At 40.2% G+C, this 19,419-nt stretch overlaps 1 protein-coding gene across 3 annotated transcripts in view; it reads right to left on the reverse strand.

Moving 5' to 3' along the window:
- Nucleotides 1-19,419, reverse strand: part of CTNNA2 (catenin alpha 2) — a 1,396,988-nt gene that overhangs the window by 316,959 nt on the left and 1,060,610 nt on the right. For all 3 annotated transcript variants that reach the window (XM_005686768.2, XM_005686767.2, XM_013967725.2), the window contains exon 8: nucleotides 4,240-4,320. In XM_005686768.2, the coding sequence (XP_005686825.1) occupies nucleotides 4,240-4,320 (81 nt within the window). The remainder of the gene's footprint in view (nucleotides 1-4,239; nucleotides 4,321-19,419) is intronic.

Here is a 19,419-nt window from a genome sequence, read left to right on the forward strand (position 1 = left end):
GGGCATGAGGAGCAGCTGGCAGACACCAACTGGGTCCTCTCTATGGGATAAATAGACCATGTGGGCTACTAGGTACTCAAGCAGGGACTCAGCCAAAAGCTTTTGTTTTTATAATGGGCTGATTCCAGAAACACAGCAGTGACAATAGCTCAGACGTGGGGCATACTGTGCCCACAGCTCTAAAATTAAAACATAATGCTTAAAGCTGGCAGTTATAGCCCCTAAATCCATTTTTAACTCCAAACAAAATACTCCTAAAAGGATTCTGTTCTACCACTGCCCACTCTCTTGGGGTTAATTGGCAACATGGATCCATGCCAATCAGTTAAAATAACGCCCTTGGGTTCCTGCAACCTTTCTCACAATTTATGACTCTCCAGTTACTTGGGACATACTGCCTGGGGGGGAAAAAAAAAAAAAAGAGAGCTCTACTTACTAGAAAATTCTACTTAAAACAGAAAATCTTATTATTCAATTACTTGACTTTTTTTTCAAATGTCTACAGATTTAAGTCTACTTTCTTTCATTAGGCAAGTCTAAGATAAAGATCATAATTGACTTTATTTCTTTTTAATTTGGTGACTAGAACTTTGCAAGCCCAGCGTCACCTTCTCAAGAACACTGCCCAACCTTGGGGCTATGAGGAAAAGAGAGGAGGTGCAAAGAGTGGGAACTTATGAAAGTGATCAGAAATATTTTTCTTTGATTTCAGCCTGTGATTTTATTTCTCTAAATATTGTATAAAGGAATATAGGTTTACAGGGAACTAGAGTTGGATCGCTGAGGGTTTTCACTTAGAATCTTTTCTAACAAAGGCCTGTCCATAATTAAAGGAACAGAAAGTGTTTCAGTTTTCATTTGAACCACTAGCATTCACTGTGTGTGTGTTTAGTTGCTCAGTCATGTCTCTTTGCAACCCCATGGACTATAGCCCACCAGGATCTGTCCATGGAATTCTCCAGTCAAGAATATCAGAGGGGGTTGCCATTCCCTTCTCCAGGGGATCTTCCTGTCCTAGGGACTGGACCCTTGTCTCCTGCATTGCAGGCAGACTTTTCTCCTGTTTAAGCCACCAGGGAGGCCCTGGGCCATCACATATCTGAGATTCAGATCAAATTTTGTTAATCCAATTAACTAGCTATCCACATCTAAATTGAACATCTACCTCAGCCAAGCTAATCAGACTCCTTGCATGTTCTATCTGCAGAAATGCTAGGTAGCTTCTGTTCAGCTCAGGAAAGGTTTTGTACCAGTACAGGTGTGCATGGAGAAACAGAAGAGATAGGGAAAAGAGATTAAAATATTTCAACATATGGATTGGGATGGAACTGACAGATGGAGACCATCTTAGTTCTAGAAAGGCATATTGGGGTAGAGAAGGCTGTTTGAGCCAAATTCAGGAATGTGGTGTGAAATTATGCCATAACTGTTGGATCTGATTATCATAAAACAACCTCTCTCTCACTCTTAGTCCTCTCAATCTCTGGGAAAGGTGAGCAGAAAAAAAAAGTTATACATGGAATGATTTGAGGGCATGGCATATTCCTTCTAATGCCACCATAAAGGAAGCTCTTCAAAGATCTTGTCACCAAAGCATTTAAAATTTCTGTACCATGAAGTCCATCTTCAAATTTCACTGATGTCCAAAGCTAAAAAGAGTTAACACTTTTCTGAGAATTGCAGCATCAAGGTAAAAGCTACTGTATCCATTCTTTCCTAGTAAGACAAAAAAAAAATTTGTGACAGGCCATGAGTGAAGAGAACTTAAGTGTTGGCCCCAGAATGTAAAAGAATGGTCCCTATTAAGACCTAGATAGGGAGGTAAGAAGACTCATTTCATGAACTTTGCCTGGTCGACAAGCTGTATGCCCTTGTACTAAGTTGCTTCAGTTGTGTCTGACTCTTTGTGACACTATGGACTATAGCCCCCCAGACTCCTTTGTCAAGAATACTGGCAAAATACAGGCAAGAATCCTAGAGTGGGTTGCCATGCCCTCTTCCAGGAGATCATCTGAACCCAGGGATCAAACCCACATCTCCTATATCTCCTACACTGGCAGGTGGGTTCTTTATCACTAGCACCACCTGGGAAGCCTGGTTGACAATCCAGCCAAAGGCAAACCCTAGAGAAGCCTGTTCCCTTCCCATTGCTTTTAAAACCTGTGAGTATCAAGCATTAGGACTTCTGGCAGAGGAAATAAATGGACTCATTCAAAGAGTTTACAGACTTAGTTTGGCTTCTTACTTTACAGGTAAGAGGAGACCAAGAGATGAAGGATCCACAGTCACAAGGTCCATTTAGTTGCAGAGCTAGAAGTAAAACCCTGAGCTCCAGACACCTGACTCACTGTTGACTACCATCCTCAATCCCAATTATTACCACTAATATCATTTCATATCAGATGGGGACTTTGTATGGAAAGATACTCTAAGAGGGCAAGGAGAAGCAGACCTGGTCATACTCTCTCTTAATATTACCTACTAATGCCTAAGAAGACAATGTTTTATTCTCCCTTATTTCAAGATAAAATAAAAAGAAAACACTTTCCTCTAAAGGTTTATTGGGCTTCCCTAGTGGCTCAGATGGTAAAGAATCAACTTGCAATGCAAGAGACCAGGATTCGATCCCTGGGTCAGAAAAGATCCCCTAGAGAAGGAAAGGGTTACCCACTCCAGTATTCTTGCCTAGAGAATTCCATGGACAGAGGTGCCTGGTGGGCTACAGTCCATTGGGGTTACAAAGAGTCAGACATGACTGAGAAACTAATACTTTCACTTTCAAAGAGCTTATTAGCTGGGCACTCAAACTAGAGTCTTCATATTTTAGAACTAATTGTGGTACCTTCTGGAGAAGGCAATGGCAACCCATTCCAGTACTCTTGCCTGGGAAATCCCATGGACGGAGGAGCCTGGTGGGCTACAGTCCATGGGGTTGCAAAGAGTTGGACACGACTAAGCGACTTCACTTTCACTTTTCACTTTGATGCACTGGAGAAGGAAATGGCAACCCACTCCAGTATTCTTGCCTGGAGAATCCCAGGGACAGAGGAGCCTGGTGGGCTGCCATCTGTGGGGTCGCACAGAGTTGAACACGACTGACATGACTTAGTAGTAGTAGTAGTGGTACCTTCTAGAGAACACCAGATCAGTGTGTCTGTACTTTCTGGTGATAACCTGAAAATAGCCCAGAAAAGCTCTACAGTAGTGATTTGAAGCAGTGTCTTCCTTTTGTTCAAACTATTTTTTAAGTTGCTCCTTGGCCATTCTTGCTCAGTTTGCTCATCTCTGTACTTGACATGCTGCAGGGATGAGTATTATTGATAGATGAGGCAGCCCTGACAGTTCAGCTTTCCAGATGCCGAAAGTAAAGCAGGTGTTGCCTCAGAGCAGAGGTTGGTCCCAGACGACCAACACTTAATGAACGAGATGGATATATGTAGAAGCTAACAGCAAGAGATAAGGCCTCTGAGGCAGAAATCAAGAAGGAGTTCCTTAATGGATGGTACCATTTCTTCCAGAAAAAGAACACTGCAGAAGACAGTGGAGCTCACCATAGCAACACAGAAAATAAGACGTACTAGAAACAGGTACTTGTGTTCATGTAGCCCTTTCAAAATGAAAAGGGGCCCTGGCTAGAGATTCGTCACCCCTCCCCCAACATGGACCCTTCAGGCTAATGATGCCCTTAACCATTTAAATCATCCAGCTACCTTTCCTTGCTTGGTTTCCCTGCTTCCCAAACAATCATCTGATAAGCAAATTTTCCCCTAGATTTATGTCCCCAAGGAAATACCCTGGGTCAGAGATCTTAATTAGCCCATCAGATTAAGAGTTGTATTTCACATTAACCATTGGCACTCTGGTTTATTCATTGATTGCCTTGGGAGTTTTAGTCAGAGCTAGCAGAAATTAGAGACTGGCTCTTCACATCCCTAGGTCTAAAAAATTGAAGACTATATGTAAAGGGCAGAAATTCTCTCCATCTAGGAAGATTGTGTCTGGTCAGTGAGAGGGTTTCCCCTCACTGCCTGCTGCTTCTGACTTAGGGGTTGTTTTCATCACCACCACCACTGCACCTGTTACATCTGTTTGCTCAGCAGACTGATTTGTTGATGAAAAGTTTCTGTGTATATGTAGATATTATAAAGAACAGCAAGCTAAGTATTAGGTCTGAAAAAGGACATTCTTAGAAACCACCACTAAGTATTAATACCAGGCACTTATAAAGCAAAACAGTACCTGTCTCCTTAGATCTCTTGTTTTCTTGGTCATCTTATCAATTGCAATGTTTAGAGGATCTCCTTTCTCTTTTCTTCCAGTCTATTAAGAAAAAAAAATAATAATTTCAGATTTAGAAAATTTCAATGTTAGTGACATTAAAGGTTAAAAAAAAACTAAGAAACACACTTGAGTTGTAGAGTTCAAATCATTAAAAAAAAAAAGATTCTTTTCAATACCCAGTTAATATAACTTGATCTCTAAAGTTAATCTCTCTGAAATAAAGATTAAAAGTTGATGAAAATCAATACATTCTCAAGATGGTTACACATATGTCTGTATTCAACTCCATGCAGATCTGTGTTTTCTTCCTTTCTCCAGACATTCAACAATTAAGTAGATACAAGGATGTTTCTGTTATTACTTTCAAATACAAGTGTTTTTTTTTTCATTTATATTTCTTCTGAATAGAAGACTATTGAGATAATAAAACAAAACTAGAAAAAGAATGATCAGAATTTTATACTAATATATCACAAGTCTTCTTGTAATTTCTGTATCAAAATCAAGAGGTGCTTTAGTAGAAAACATAGTGTTTTAATCTCTGTTCTGCCAGGCACTGCAATGCTAAACATGATAAGAAGGGACCCACAGCTTGAGGCCAGAAGGAAAATTTCCCTTATGACTGTAACAAGCAGAGGCAAAAGCAAAAGACAATAGTAATGGTATTTGATAAATTATTCACAGGAAGTTTGGAAGTTTAACTAGTTTCTATTCCTTCCCCTCCCTTGTTTTTTTTGTTTTTGTTTTTGTTTTTTTGAATTTTTCATTTCTGTAGTAACACAAACCAAATCAAATGGAATCTCCATTATCTTTTTTTAAAAAACCACAGCAGCAACAACATTCCCATGGATAAAAAGCTCTGTATAACTTTATGGATGGCATTATTTTCCTTTGAAGAGAAAATAGTCCCTCAAATCTTTTTCAAATCCATTAAATTATCTAAACATTAGTCAAACACCTTACAAATTTATTTATGGTCCCAGTGGTAGGCCAATTCTTGTTTATACTCAGTCTCTGTAAAACATGCAGGTCTCTGCAGCAACTTATACATATGATGAAATGAGATCCCAGGTCATAAATTGTGTCTCACAGGATATGTTTTGAGGATCCATAGAAATTAACATCTGACAGATTTCTAGATGTCCTCTTTCATTGCAAAAATCCTGGATGTGCAAGGCTGAAACATACACATCCGATTCACATATACCTAAATTTTGGACATGAATTTGAGCAAGCTCCAGGAGATAGTGAAAGACAAGGAGCCTAGTGTGCTGCAGTTCATGGGGTTGCAAAAAGTCAGACATTACTTAGTGACTGAACAACAACAGAATTAAACCAGTTACTCTTGTCTACAAGTTGCTTAATTAATTTAATTAATTTTTTTTCCTCTGAATGAACTGTTGGTTGATGTGTAATCCTATAGCATTTTCACGAAAAAGCCCAAACCAGTGCATATGTATGCATTTTTAATCATTTAAAAATCCTACAAATTCCCATCACCATTTTCCACTCCTTGAACTCAAACGCTGACCTCTCTGATATACACTCTTAATTTTATAAGTAGAAAGAGCTTAAAAGAAATTGACTAACATCTACTACTCTGAAATATCAGCATAAAATTAGCTCCAAAGAAACAAAAGTATATGGAGAAGAACAATGTGCTGCTTTATCAGCTGAAGGCAGCTGTCACATAGAGGGTATAACTTCAGTGCTTGGTGAAGTTAGGTGAGACACTAACTTGGTAGCCAAAACTGCTTCTTTTCTCTTTGGTTGGCTCCTTGGAAATAGGATGTCTCCTTCAAAATACAGGCACTTTTATGGAGTTCTGGACCATGATCATTCTGGAACCACAGATTTCTTAAGCCTTTTCCATGCATGAGAGTAATTAAGAATTTACTTTGAAAACTGAACAACTGTGAGGTCAAGAGAGTGGAGAAAACCACTACACCATTCAGGTATGACTTAAATCAAATCCCTTATGACTATACAATGGAAGTGAGAAATAGATTTAAGGGACTAGATCTGACAGACAGAGTGCCTGATGAACTATGGATGGGGTTGTGACATTGTATGAAGAGAGGAATCAAGACCATTCCCAAGAAAAAGAAATGCACAAGCAAAACGGCTGTCTGAGGAGGCCTTACAAATAGCTGTGAAAAGAAGGGAAGCAAAAAGCAAAGGAGAAAAGGAGAGATATTCCCATTTGAATGCAGAGTTCCAAAGAATATCGAGGAGAGATAAGAAAGCCTTCCTCAGTGATCAATGCAAACAAATAGAGGAAAACAATAGAATGGGAAAGACTAGAGATCTCTTTAAGATAATTAGAGATACCAAGGGAACATTTCATTTAAAGATAGGCTCAATAAAAGACAGAAATGGTATGGACCTAACAGAGACAGAAGATATTAAGAAGAGGTGGCAAGAATACATGGAAGAACTGTACAAAAAAGATCTTCATGACCCAGATAATCACGATGGTGTGATCACTCACCTAGAGCCAGACATCCTGAAATATGAAGTCAAGTGGGCTTTAGGAAGCATCACTATGAACAAAGCTAATGAGATGATGGAATTCCAGTTGAGCTATTTCACATCCTGAAAGATGATGCTGTGAAAGGGCTGCACTCAATATGCCAGCAAATTTGGAAAACTCAGCAGTGGCCACAGGACTGGAAAAGGTCAGTTTTCATTCCAATCCCAAAGAAAGGCAATGCCAAAGAATGCTCAAACTACTGCACAATTGCACTCATCTCATACGCTAGTGAAGTAATGCTCAAAATTCTCCAAGCCAGGTTTTAGCAATACATGAACCATGAACTTCTAGATGTTCAAGCTGGTTTTACAAAAGGCAGAGGAACAAGAGATCAAATTAACAACATCCGCTGGCTCATGGAAAAAGGAAGAGAGCTCCAGAAAAACATCTATTTCTGCTTTATTGATTATGCCAAAGCCTTTGACTATGTGGATCACAATAAACTGTGGAAAATTCTGAAAGAGATGGGAATACCGGACCACCTGACCTGCCCCTTAAGAAACCTGTATACAGGTCAGGAAGCAACAGTTAGAACTGGACATGGAACAACAGACTGGTTCCAAATAGGAAAAGGACTACGTCGAGGCTGTATATTGTCACCTTGCTTATTTAACTTATATGAAGAGTACATCATGAGAAACACTGGGCTGGAGGAAGCACAAGCTGGAATCAAGATTGCTGGGAGAAATACCAACAACATCAGATATGCAGATGACACCACCCTTATGGCAGAAAGTGAAGAGGAACTAAAAAGCCTCTTGATGAAAATGAAAGAGGAAAGTGAAAAAGTTGGTTTAAAGCTCAACATTCAGAAAACGAAGATCATGGCATCTGGTCCCATCACTTCATGGGAAATAGATGGGGAAACAGTGGAAACAGTGGTTGACTTTATTTTTCTGGGCTCCAAAATCACTGCAGATGGTGATTGCAGCCATGAAATTAAAAGATGTATACTCCTTGGAAGGAAAGTTATGACCAACCTAGACATCACATTAAAAAGCAGAGACATTACTTTGGCAACTAAGGTCCATCTAGTCAAGGCTATTGTTTTTCCAGTGGTCATGTATGGATGTGAGAGTTGGACTATAAAGAAAGCAGAGCGCTGAAGAATTGATGGTTTTGAACTATGGTGTTGGAGAAGACTCTTGAGAGTCCCTTGGACTGCAAGGAGATCCAACCAGTCTGTTCTAAAGGAGATCAATCCTTGGTGTTCATTTGAAGGACTGATGCTAAAGCTCCAATACTTTGGCCACCTCATGCAAAGAGCTGATTCATTTGAAAAGACCCTGATGATGGGAAAGATTGAGAGCGGGAGGAGAAGGGCACAACAGAGGATGAGATGGCTGGATGGCATCACCGACTCAATGGACATGGGTTTGGGTGGACTCTGGGAGTTTGTGATGGACAGGGAGGCCTGGCGTGCTGAGGTTCATGGGGTCACAAAGAGTCAGACACGACTGAGTGACTAAACTGAACTGAGCTGAATGACCAGCTCACTGAATTTTCCAATGTAAAAATAAAAGTCAAGACAGAATACATAATATGTAAAGTAATACATAAGACAGAATACATGAAATAATCTCTGAGTAAACACTATGTCAGACCCTGGGTTCACTGTATTCTGCTGGTGACATAACGTTATCACTGTTGCACAAAGGTGACCATAAGGATTAGACCAGACGTGGGACCAGAGTGAGGGGAGTGAGGCACTTGCCTCAGGTATAAAGAGGAAGAAGTCATCAAAGAACTCAGGAATCAAGGTAAATAATAATTTAATGCATACTTTAGAAACTCAACATTAATGCCAGAAAATCAGCATTGAACAAATATCAGAATTGGAAATAAAGGCAAGCTCTGATAGGACCAGGATTTGGGTGAGGCCAGTGAAGTGCCCTATGTAAGTACAGGTCAGATAACATTTTTAAATTTTAAATCTTAGCAAATTAAAGGATGCATTTATACTTTTAAAAATATCATTATTTACCTAAATTTCAAATTTAACTGGGTGTTCTGTAATTCTATGTGCTAAATCCAGCAACTCTATTGCCAGGGGTAATTGAGATGTTTAAGATTGTAAGTAGGGTGGTTACAGACACACATTTTGTGGGAGTCCATATTCTACCTGGCTTCAATAACGTGTAACTAAGTGTATAGCACATGTTCCTAAGGTGTAAGGAACTGTCTTGGTCACTGTGGAGGTGGGGGGGCAGAGGGACACACAAAAAGTGAGTTACATCCTTATACTCAAGGAACTTCTAATCCAGTCAGTGACCCCAACATGAGACCAACAACACTAACAACTAGGCAGAAAGACTGGCTCCCTACAGGGCTAAATGAGATGCTCAGAAGAAGAAAATGCTGCATTTGGGAAGTCAAGTAATATCACAGAGGGATGGGAGGATTTAGCCTGACCTTAAGTCCTGGGCAAAATCTGAATAGGAAAACTCCTCTATCCATGGGATTCTCCAAGCAAGAATACTGGAGTGGGTAGCCATTCCCTTCTCCAGGGGATCTTTCCAACCCAGGGATCAAACCCAGGTCTGGGCATTGCAGGCAGATTCTTTACTATTTGAGCCACCAGGGAAACCCAGATAGGAAAGTGGCAAGGTCAAAGCAGCACCAGGACAAGAAGTAGCAAGGCGTGTACTAGGAGACCGGTGGGTGGAATGGCCAGCCTTTTCTCTACCATGTGAAGGGATCGGTTTGACTACCATGAAGATAAGTTATTTTTATAAAAGCTTCCTTATAGGGTGATTACAGCAAACTATAGTTTGATCTGCAGGCTCAGAGGATTCCAGGGATATTAGCATTTCCACCTTTGTGCAGTTGAGATTCTCTTTGTATAATATTTGCGATTTAGTATCTCCAGCTTTCAAATCTTTGGCTGAAGGCAATTCAAAAACTGCAGTTGAGTTGGGTGCCATATTTGTTTTCTTGGTTTAGAGCAGCTGGGGAACAGTAAACACAGGACTGGAAGTTAGGGAATTGGGGCCACCAGCTGAAATCATCCATTTGCTGGCCCTTTGTTAGCACTGATTTCTTTAAATGTTACCAGCGTTGGAACAAGGATAATAATCCCTCAATGCTCAGATTTACATAGAAAATGGGGACAGTAGCCCATCACTCCATACTCTCCTGTGCTCTGTTATGAGCCCAAGTAGAAATACTTTTGAATTATCAACCTAAATTGGACAAGAAGCCAATCACTGAGACAGGCCAAATAAACAAAAAAGACTCTTGCTTCATAGTGTCAGCCCTTGGTTATTAGGTTCTGTGATCTTGGACTAAAGATTTGCTCATTTTTTATGTCTGAGTTCTCTCATAAGCACAGTGGATAGCATGATACAGGCCCTGTCTTCTTGACTGGGTTAGCAGGACAATCAATCATGGTGTCAGTGTGCTGGAAACAATAAAAGGCATTAATAGTATTCAGGGTAATTAGGAAAGTGTTTCTACTGTGGGGGGAAAAATGAAAGTATTGCTTTGGAAAATACACAGAAACTATTTTTAGATCACCTGGACTTTGACTTTCTCTACTCAGGCAGATAATATATGAAAACCTTGCCCAAAACTAGAATTCTTAAAGGAAAAGTTACTCTGTTTAAGGAAGCAATATTTGAGACAGTTCATTTTAAACAATTAGTCTGGGATACTGTAAGAGGTGAAATAAGGGACAGAAATGCCAGATGAATATCTTTTGCATAGTAGGTCCGTGGATATATTTTTAAATAACTAAAGGTTTGGTCATCATGAGCAAATTCTAGTTTCCAGGGAATCAACCCAACTCTCCCTCCCTAACCCTCCAGGCTCTATAAACTAAAAATAGTTTAACAAACTGAAGCGCAGGGAGAGCTCCATCTTCATTTTGATACAATTGCCTAGTAATTAACCCTAAGTGTGTGATCTTCATCCATCTACTCCTTGTCTTTGCTGAATAAGAAGGAAACGAAAAGCAGTCATAAGCACTCTCTGCCAATAGCTACCTAGGTGATCTGGCAACTTCTCTACACTCCAGATTTATCATCTGTCCAACGGAGGGAGCAGACATGAGTGGCAGACCCCAGGAAATGGGGGAGCCCAAAACCTGTCAAGAACTCATAACCATGTTTCCTTGTTGTGAGGATGTTCTCACTGTACTGCAGAAAAGGCTGGGACTGGCTGTCAGTCGGGGTTTTCTCATGTTTAAAATGTGAGTAAATAACTTGCTTTGGGGATTATTTTGAATCTAAAGAGACAGTATCTGGAGCAGGTGGCACAGCCCTGACTCAGCAAGATGTATCTCAATCTATTTCTTCTTCTTCCTCACCCCTCCATTCCTCTCAAAGCTGAAAAAAGCAAAACCCAGAAAGATGAAATCACTGATTCTGATCACATGGCCTCAATAGCATCAGACCAGGACCTCTGGACTTCCAGCCCAGGCCCATTTCTATGCCATATCTAACCTGTCTCTCATCTCTTAAAATTGTAAGATTTTGTAATTTTATGAAGTTTCACATGTTTCTTTTCAAAGGCCATCAAAAAAAAAAAAAAAAAATCTCGGTTTATCTGCCCCATCACATGTTGCCTACAGACCCTGTGTACCTTTCTCAAAGTGCTCCCACTTGCCTTTACCTTTACCTGCAGAGGATGAGTTTGCAATAGAGATAGCCATTTACTAAATATCATTGTTTTTTTTAAAAAAGAAGAGACAGGCGGGAGCATGCTCTCACAGTGCTTCAGGCAGCTATCCTAGTTGCCATCTGTTGTGCTAGGGAGGTGTGTGTTTATTAAACTTTATTTGTTTTTGTCTTTGGGCTCTATTTTACAAAACACATTTGGGGCAAATCTGAGGTTGAACTGATGAGAGGAAAGAGAATGAATTTCCTGATTTGGCTTTTTATAGGGGGTCCTTTATTCACCTAGCTTCTGGCTCTAAATTTAAGTCCAGTTTGCCAATGTATCAGATGCTATCAAGAAGATTTCTTATTTTTAGTTCAGTACTATACAAAAATGATTGGGGACATTAATTGAAATTTTGATTTTTCACAATCATTCTTCAGTAAAAAGACAATATCTTGGTTCAGTTTTTAATAATACTGTCCTTTGTCCTATTGGGAAATAAAAGCCCCTCTATTTATTAAAAGAGGGTATTCATTTTTCTTCTTTTGTTCTCTCTCTTTTATTAAATATTTATCATTCCCTCTGAAACACTGAAGAGATATGCAAAATATTTAAATTCTATGCTGAATATTTAATAACTTCCTGATTTATAAAACAAAAAAATAAAGAATAGTAATTTTTAAATTTCTGAAATTGACTGAATATTTGTTTAAAGGCAGTTCCCCATTCCAGCTCCTCACTCTGCCTTAAACATAGTTTAGTACAAGGAGTCACTCATGGAGACCCCAAGAATATAAATTTACTATTTCAGTGCTTCCATCAGATCTGTGGTTTCATGTTAGTTTAGGGCACAATATTAATATGTTGGAAATGGTTCTAAGAAGGCCAATATCTCTCGCTTTGTTTTTTTTCTCAATGGTACCTGCAAACTTGATTGAATGTATGAGAAATCTTCAAAATATTGTATAGTGGTGATTCTCATATATTGAATGTATGGGCTAATCAAATGCCCACTCTTCAGATTGCTGTCATTTGAAAGAGATGGAAGTCAAAATCATCAGAATGGCAGAAAGCTATACTGTGCCATGCACTCCATCTCTAACACATTTTCCTGTCATTTAAACCTATGATTTAGACAACAGAAGGGAGGAGAAAAAATTATCTATTGATCTAGCAGTCACTCTCTTCTGTTTGGAGGGTTGCCTATCTACCTTCAGACCCTGAATGTAGAAATGATATTCTTATTACAAATAGCACCATTATTTAAAGAACCTTGAACACTGTAAAACCTTTATATGATGTGTAAATCACAGTCTGAGAATGTGAACCTTTCTAAACATTTCCTTTTCACTACCTATGGACATTTCTCTTAGAAAAGAAATGGGCAATATCTCTTTAGAATGGATAAAAGTCTAGCATCAGCCGCAAGTCAAACCCATGATCAAGATCCTTTAACCACATAAAATTCCAGCTTCCCTGGACTCTGAAATAGTGGTGTGAGGATAAAGAAAGGGGAAAACATTCTGATAATGTGTTAGGGCAAAAATGTATCTGATGCTGCTCTGCCAGGCGTTATCAATACTCAAGGAAAGAATCATCACTATATAAGGTTAGAAAATCAGGATGGCTTTTTTTGTGAAACCCCTAGACCATACCTACTAGCACAGCAGCGTCAGTACACATATCAGGCAATGCACAAAGAAGACCTGACTTGGAGATCTCCATTTTCTCAACAATCTCTCTTGGGTTCTTTTGGTAAACCCTCTAATTTTTCCTTCCGAGTCTCAACCAAGGAGTTCTGGCCCAGGGATAAACTCATGATAACATCCAAACCAGTGAGATTCAGCTATAAGGTGGTTCGTAAAATTACTAAGAAGGAGGCATATTTTTCTCCACTGGGATTGATAAACTGGCAGCAGATATACCTTGAGCTGGTTAAGGTGTCTTTGAAAATGGGTGTCACAAACACAGCATAGCTGGGGAGTGGAAAGAGGAGAAAAGGGAGGGAGAGGGAAGGGGAATAAGGAGGGGGAGAGAGGAAGAAGGAGAGAGATGAGAAATTAATTTGTGGCTTAAAAGAGATGAGATGCTAGGGAAAGGAAACAAAAAGGAAGGCAAAAGAAGGGAAGAGAAGGGTAAGGGAAGTCAGCTTTTGGAGGCAAATCAAGTTGGTTCATAGTTTTTATTATATACTAAACTTGTAAAATAAAATTCCATGAAGGTACAGTCTTTCCTTTATTTATCATTAAATCTTGGCAGCCTGGAGCTTTGCCTGGCGAATAATAGGCACTCAACAAATTGTATTATTATCAGTGAATGAAATGCATGGGTTCCTGAATCTAGCTGTACCTAAATCCATTAGTATCTATCAATGGATTTCCTAGTATCACAAGTTAACAAATTCCCCCATGTTTGTTGATGTTGAATCTCTGTCCGTAACAACCAAAAATGTCTGACTAAATCAGAGACCTTAAACTACCAGACTAAAATGATTTGAAAGTGGCATGTTAGAAAGGGAAAACCTCAGCAAGTTCCCTGTGGACGTAGCTCGGAGAACCAAGGGAGCTCAGACCTTGGTTTCACCTAGAGAGCTTTTCCCTGCACTAATTACTGTCAGAGCTCTAAATTCTAATACTGTATTTCTCCCCTAAATCCAGTCAGTCAGTAGATTTGAGAATTTATCCATCAAAGAGACCTTACGAATCTTGCTGTTCCTCAAATCCTTCTGCCCATGATGACCAACCACGCTAATGTATTGGGTTGGCCAAAAAGTTCATTTGGTTTTTTTCTATAACATCATATGGGAAAATCTGAACAAACTTTTTGGCCAACTCAATACATCTCCAACACCACACCATTCTTAATATGACCTGTTGAGACCAAGCTTTCATTTCCTTGGACCAGTACACCTCTCAGTTTCCATTTAGTGCTTACTGCATCTCTACTTTCTAGTAAACTTTTGAGTCTATATTTTAAGACGTCATAAATGCTTTTCCTTCCTTAACTGCCTGTATCTCTAGTCAATTTGTTCCTTCTCAACAACGCACACACCTTCTGCCTCATGTTGGTGCCTGGCTGAAAGGGGTTATTCTCCCTTTGTCCTTTTGCCTAATCACGTTCTACTCATGCTTCAAGGAACAGCTCAAAATCTTCCCCCAGGGAGTGTTTCTGTACTGAGCTAGTCCTTAAAGATCTTCCTCTCCTCTGAACATATCCTTCTATTAGGTACTGTGGCAAATAATACAGATGTTAATGATAAACCATCCTGCATGTCAAGTTTTCATGTTTCAGCAAAAAGGAACCCAAGTTTTCTATGGATAGTGAATGCCCTGATTTTTTGCTGGAGTTCAGTTCAATTCAGTTGCTCAGTCCTGTCCGACTCCTTGTGACCCCATGAATCGCAGCACCCCAGGCCTCCCTGTCCATCACCAACTCCCGGAGTTCACTCAGACTCACGTCCATCGAGTCCGTGATGCCATCCAGCCATCTCATCCTCAGTCGTCCCCTTCTCCTCCTGCCCCCAATCCCTCCCAGCATCAGAGTCTTTTCCAATGAGTCAACTCTTTGCATGAGGTGGCCAAAGTACTGGAGTTTCAGCTTTAGCATCATTCCTTTCAAACAACATCCAGGGCTGATCTCCTTCAGAATGGACTGGTTGGATCTCCTTGCAGTCCAAGGGACTCTCAACAGTCTTCTCCAACACCACAGTTCAAAAGCATCAATTCTTCAGTGCTCAGCCTTCTTCACAGTCCAACTCTCACATCCATACATGACCACAGGAAAAACCATAGCCTTGACTAGATGGACCTTAGTCGGCAAAGTAACGTCTCTGCTTTTGAATATGCTATCTGGAGTACTCAGCATAAAACCCCTAAGATTCCAAACATGTGCATTAATATATGATATTTGTTTTTCTCTTTATGACTTACTTCACTCTGTACGATAGCCTCTAAGTTCATCCACATCACTTCAAATGACCCAATTCTGTTCCTTTTTATGGCTGAGTAATATTCCACATCTTTTCCATCCATTCATCTATTGATGGACACTTAGGTTGCTTCCATGTCTGGACTATTATAAAGAGTACATGTGTCTCTTTGAATTATGTTTTTCTTAGGGTATATGTACAGCAGAAACTAATACAACATTGGAAAGCAATTACATTGCAATCAATAAAATCAAGAATAAAAAAAATAAAATGATGGTGATTTAAAAAAAAGAAAAAAAAATCTTCCTAAGAAGTGCTCCAGAAACACTCATTTGTGAATAGAAGGACAGAGTGTCCATGTAGGCACCTGGGGTTAGAAAGCAGGTATGGAAGGGTTGAATGATTTAGAAAATGTGGGGTCCAAAACATAAATATCATCTACTTCATGATTTACTGATCAAAACCACAGGAAGTGGTTGGCACCTGTGTAATGTTACAATTCTTGCTCTTTGATTTATTTTATCAACACAGGTGTAGTCCCCAGTGATTATCTGTCAGGCAACCCTGCCCTGACAGTTCCCATCAGAGCCCCCCTTCCCCAGCTCCCAAGCTTGGGTGATTGTTGAGAGCAATGGTAAATTAACCACATGCACTCTCAAAGCCTATGAGAGACAATGAACTGAGCAAACTGCTAAAAAAAAATGCCATTTTATCTTCACAGTTGAGATGGAAGTGGTCAAGGCAAAGTGAAATTTCCATTGATTTTATACACACACACACACAAACACGTATATACCCATACTATATAAATGATTTAAATTTCAATGAAATTTAAGCTTCTGCTTCATTTTTCTGTGCATATTCCCCAAACTACTCAGTTACTATTAAAGCTAACAACACAAAAAAGATTCCCAGAGTCTGGCAATTTCCAGCATCTCAAAAAGAAGATCAATAACTGGGTCCACACTGCTGAGACTTCACAGAAATCAGAAAACACTTAGGCAGACGGTTACTTTGGTTTACAGAATGTCTATCTGGGTAGGGACCCCAAGCTTTGGTCTTCCTGTGCTTCATCTGTCCATAGATCAGAGACTGGTTCATACTGTAATTCCTCCAACACACCTCCCTGCCCTCCCACCTCACAGCAACCCATCCTGCACTGAGTGCCTATAGCCACCTGCATCATTTATTTGGTTGCCTGTTTCCATTCAGGCAACAATTACATACGGTACAAATCTCTTGCATTGTTAATTGAATTTCAGATGTCACACTCTAAAACACAAATATATAAAATGCATAATTATAATCCTATACTATTCAGAAACTTCTCATGACTCTATGTCTCTTCTTCCCAATTAGAAGTACAGGAGTTTAAAGATAGTGTATTAGTCAGCTTGGGTTGACATAAGAAAATACCACCAACTGGATGGCTTAAACAAGAGACATTTATTTTCTTGTTATCCTGGAGGCTAGAAAGCCAAGATCAAAGTCCTGCAAGGATGGTTTCTCTCTTCTTGCCTTATAGACATGGTGGAAAGAGAGATGAAGTAAGCTCTCCAGCACCCTTCTTTTTATAAGGGCACTAAGCCTATCATGAGGGCCCCACTCTAATAACTTATCTAAACCTGATTACCGGCAAGACGCCCCATTTCCAAATACCATCACCCTGGGTGGCTTCAACATACGAATTTCGGAGGCAATCAATTCAGTCCATGTGTACATGCATGCATGTTGAGTCACTTCAGTCATATCCAACTCTTTGCAATCCTGTGTACTGTAGCTTACCAGGCTCCTTGGTCCATGGTATTCTCCAGGCAAGAATACTGTAGTGGGTTGCCATGCCCTCATCCAGGGCATCTTCCCCACCCAGGGATCAAACTTGTGCCTCTTGTGGCTCCTGCATTGCAGGCAGATTCTTAATTGCTGAGTCACTGGTGAAGCCCCAAGCTTTTGATACCTTTAGATATCAAAAAAGGAATGGGTTTGGTAAAATGGCACTTCCAAGGCCTGAGCAAGGTCCTGACTGGGACAAACAGGCCAGCCCAGAGAGCACCTGGGACCATCCTGTTTGCCAACCTCACAGTAGAACAAAATGAAGACGTTTCCCTGGTGACACTGGGAAAAGAAAACCCACAGATTGGGAGTGCCTGGCATTTCCTACATGCCCAGGGCACCCCCAAAGAGATTACCTGGCACTCTTCAGAACCAACGCTTTTTCTTTTCCTGCCCATATCAAATCTGACCTCTCTTGGACCTTGCAAAACCTGTGAGAACCACTTTTCCCCATCCTCTCAGCAACCCCACCCTCAATCTATATCATGACACTTTCTTCTCCTTGTCACACTTCCCTCAAAAAGACCAGCACTGTCTGGAAAGTAACCACACAGGTTCTGGTCACTTTACTTCTTATCACTACAGGGGAACTAAGAGAGAAGAACATTTCATTTTTAATTAAAATAACTAAAGAAATCTTTCAACTACTTATAAATTAGCAAGCTCCAGTCTAGAGGTGCTAGCCTCATTGCTAACCATTTTCTTTTCAAGCCTTGGGCTCTATCTCAACATTTCAAACCCACCTCCAAGCCAGACTAGAAAGCCAGGCTGCTCCCACCCCCAGCACCAAAGTCTCAAGGCCTCTGCTACATGACCAAGGTCCAAGCACAGGGCACTCCTCAGGCTTAGGTGTCAGGGATCTCTCGAAGGCCCTTCTCCCTGAAAAGCTTGGAATTTGACCCATAAGGGAACCATCTCAGGGGGCCTTTGCTCACCCTTGGAACTGATGAAAACTTTATGAGGCAAATAGTACTTTTTTTTTTTTTTTTTGGTAACACAACAGTTAAAAATTAAACTAAGTAGAAAGCAGGCCGAAACCCTGCCACACATGTCTCACATGGTCCCAAATATTCCTCACTGTGTGGCTCCCATAAACACCATCTGCTGTGTTAATTTGTAAAGAATTACAAGGTTCTTAAAATTACACTTTGCTCTCTGTAGCGTACACTGTGTCTATTAAGGCGGAGAGTTGAGAATATGCATCACGACTAGCCAGACACTGAGATCTTTTTCCTTCCTATGCTGGGATCCTACTGAAAGTTCGCTAAGTCTGCATGGAATTTTAAGAAATGTATCGTACTCTCTCTAGAGCAGCTGTAGGAAAAGGATTCAAGACAAAATACACACAGCAAAATCTTGGCCTGGATTAGAATCCTAGCATCTCATACATTTTCAAGTTGTATGTGCATCCCCCCACTTCATTGAATTCTCCTGATGATGCAAAGTACTTGAGTGTAAGTTAAAGAGAGTACACAGCCAAAATTGAGAGAACTTCTTGGGTGAGACTTAATCCTCCATCATGAAGTTCTGACTTCTAGGGGCCCTCAGAGCCCTTGGGTGATGGCCGAGTGTTTCTCAATTGCTCATCCCTGTCTACTCACAGAGCCAGAAGGGCAGCATCGTGTTGCCAAGCACATCTCTCTGACAATTCAGGGCTATGGTGTCGGGCCACTAATGTAAGCTTTTAGGTGGATTAAATTCCAAAAGGGGTTGCCGGTTACATGATAATAAATGGTGGCCAGAAATGAAAAGGGAACTAGGAGGGTCTTAGACTGAATAACACAAGGCTGGAAACTGCCAACGTGACATAACTGTTACAAATGAAGCTACCTAGGTCCCTCTACCAGGAGGTTCAATTCTGTGGCTCAGGAGTAGGTTGGAAATCTGAGTGTTTAATAAACATTTAAAAAATTACAAAGTTCTGGAAATACAGGGATCATTTTAGTGGATCCCGACCTGATGAATCATTTTATTAATTAAAATCTTTCTAATGAATACCCAGGAATCTACATTTTCATATTGCCATGAAATTCTGTTGCTCAGCCTAATTTGGGATCAACGAGTTTTGCAACAGTTTCCTAGTAGTAAGCCTGAAGTCGAACCAAGGATCCACAATGAAGGCAAATCTGCTTAATTCCTGATGACTCAGTTACTGATGTCAAAAACATAAGTTTCATAACCAATCCACTTAAGTGGAAAGGAAAGCCATGCTGCCAGAAGATCTAAACAAGTTAAAGCAGACACA

This window comes from Capra hircus, chromosome 11 (assembly GCF_001704415.2).
Source record: "Capra hircus breed San Clemente chromosome 11, ASM170441v1, whole genome shotgun sequence".
Lineage (NCBI taxonomy): Eukaryota > Metazoa > Chordata > Mammalia > Artiodactyla > Bovidae > Capra > Capra hircus.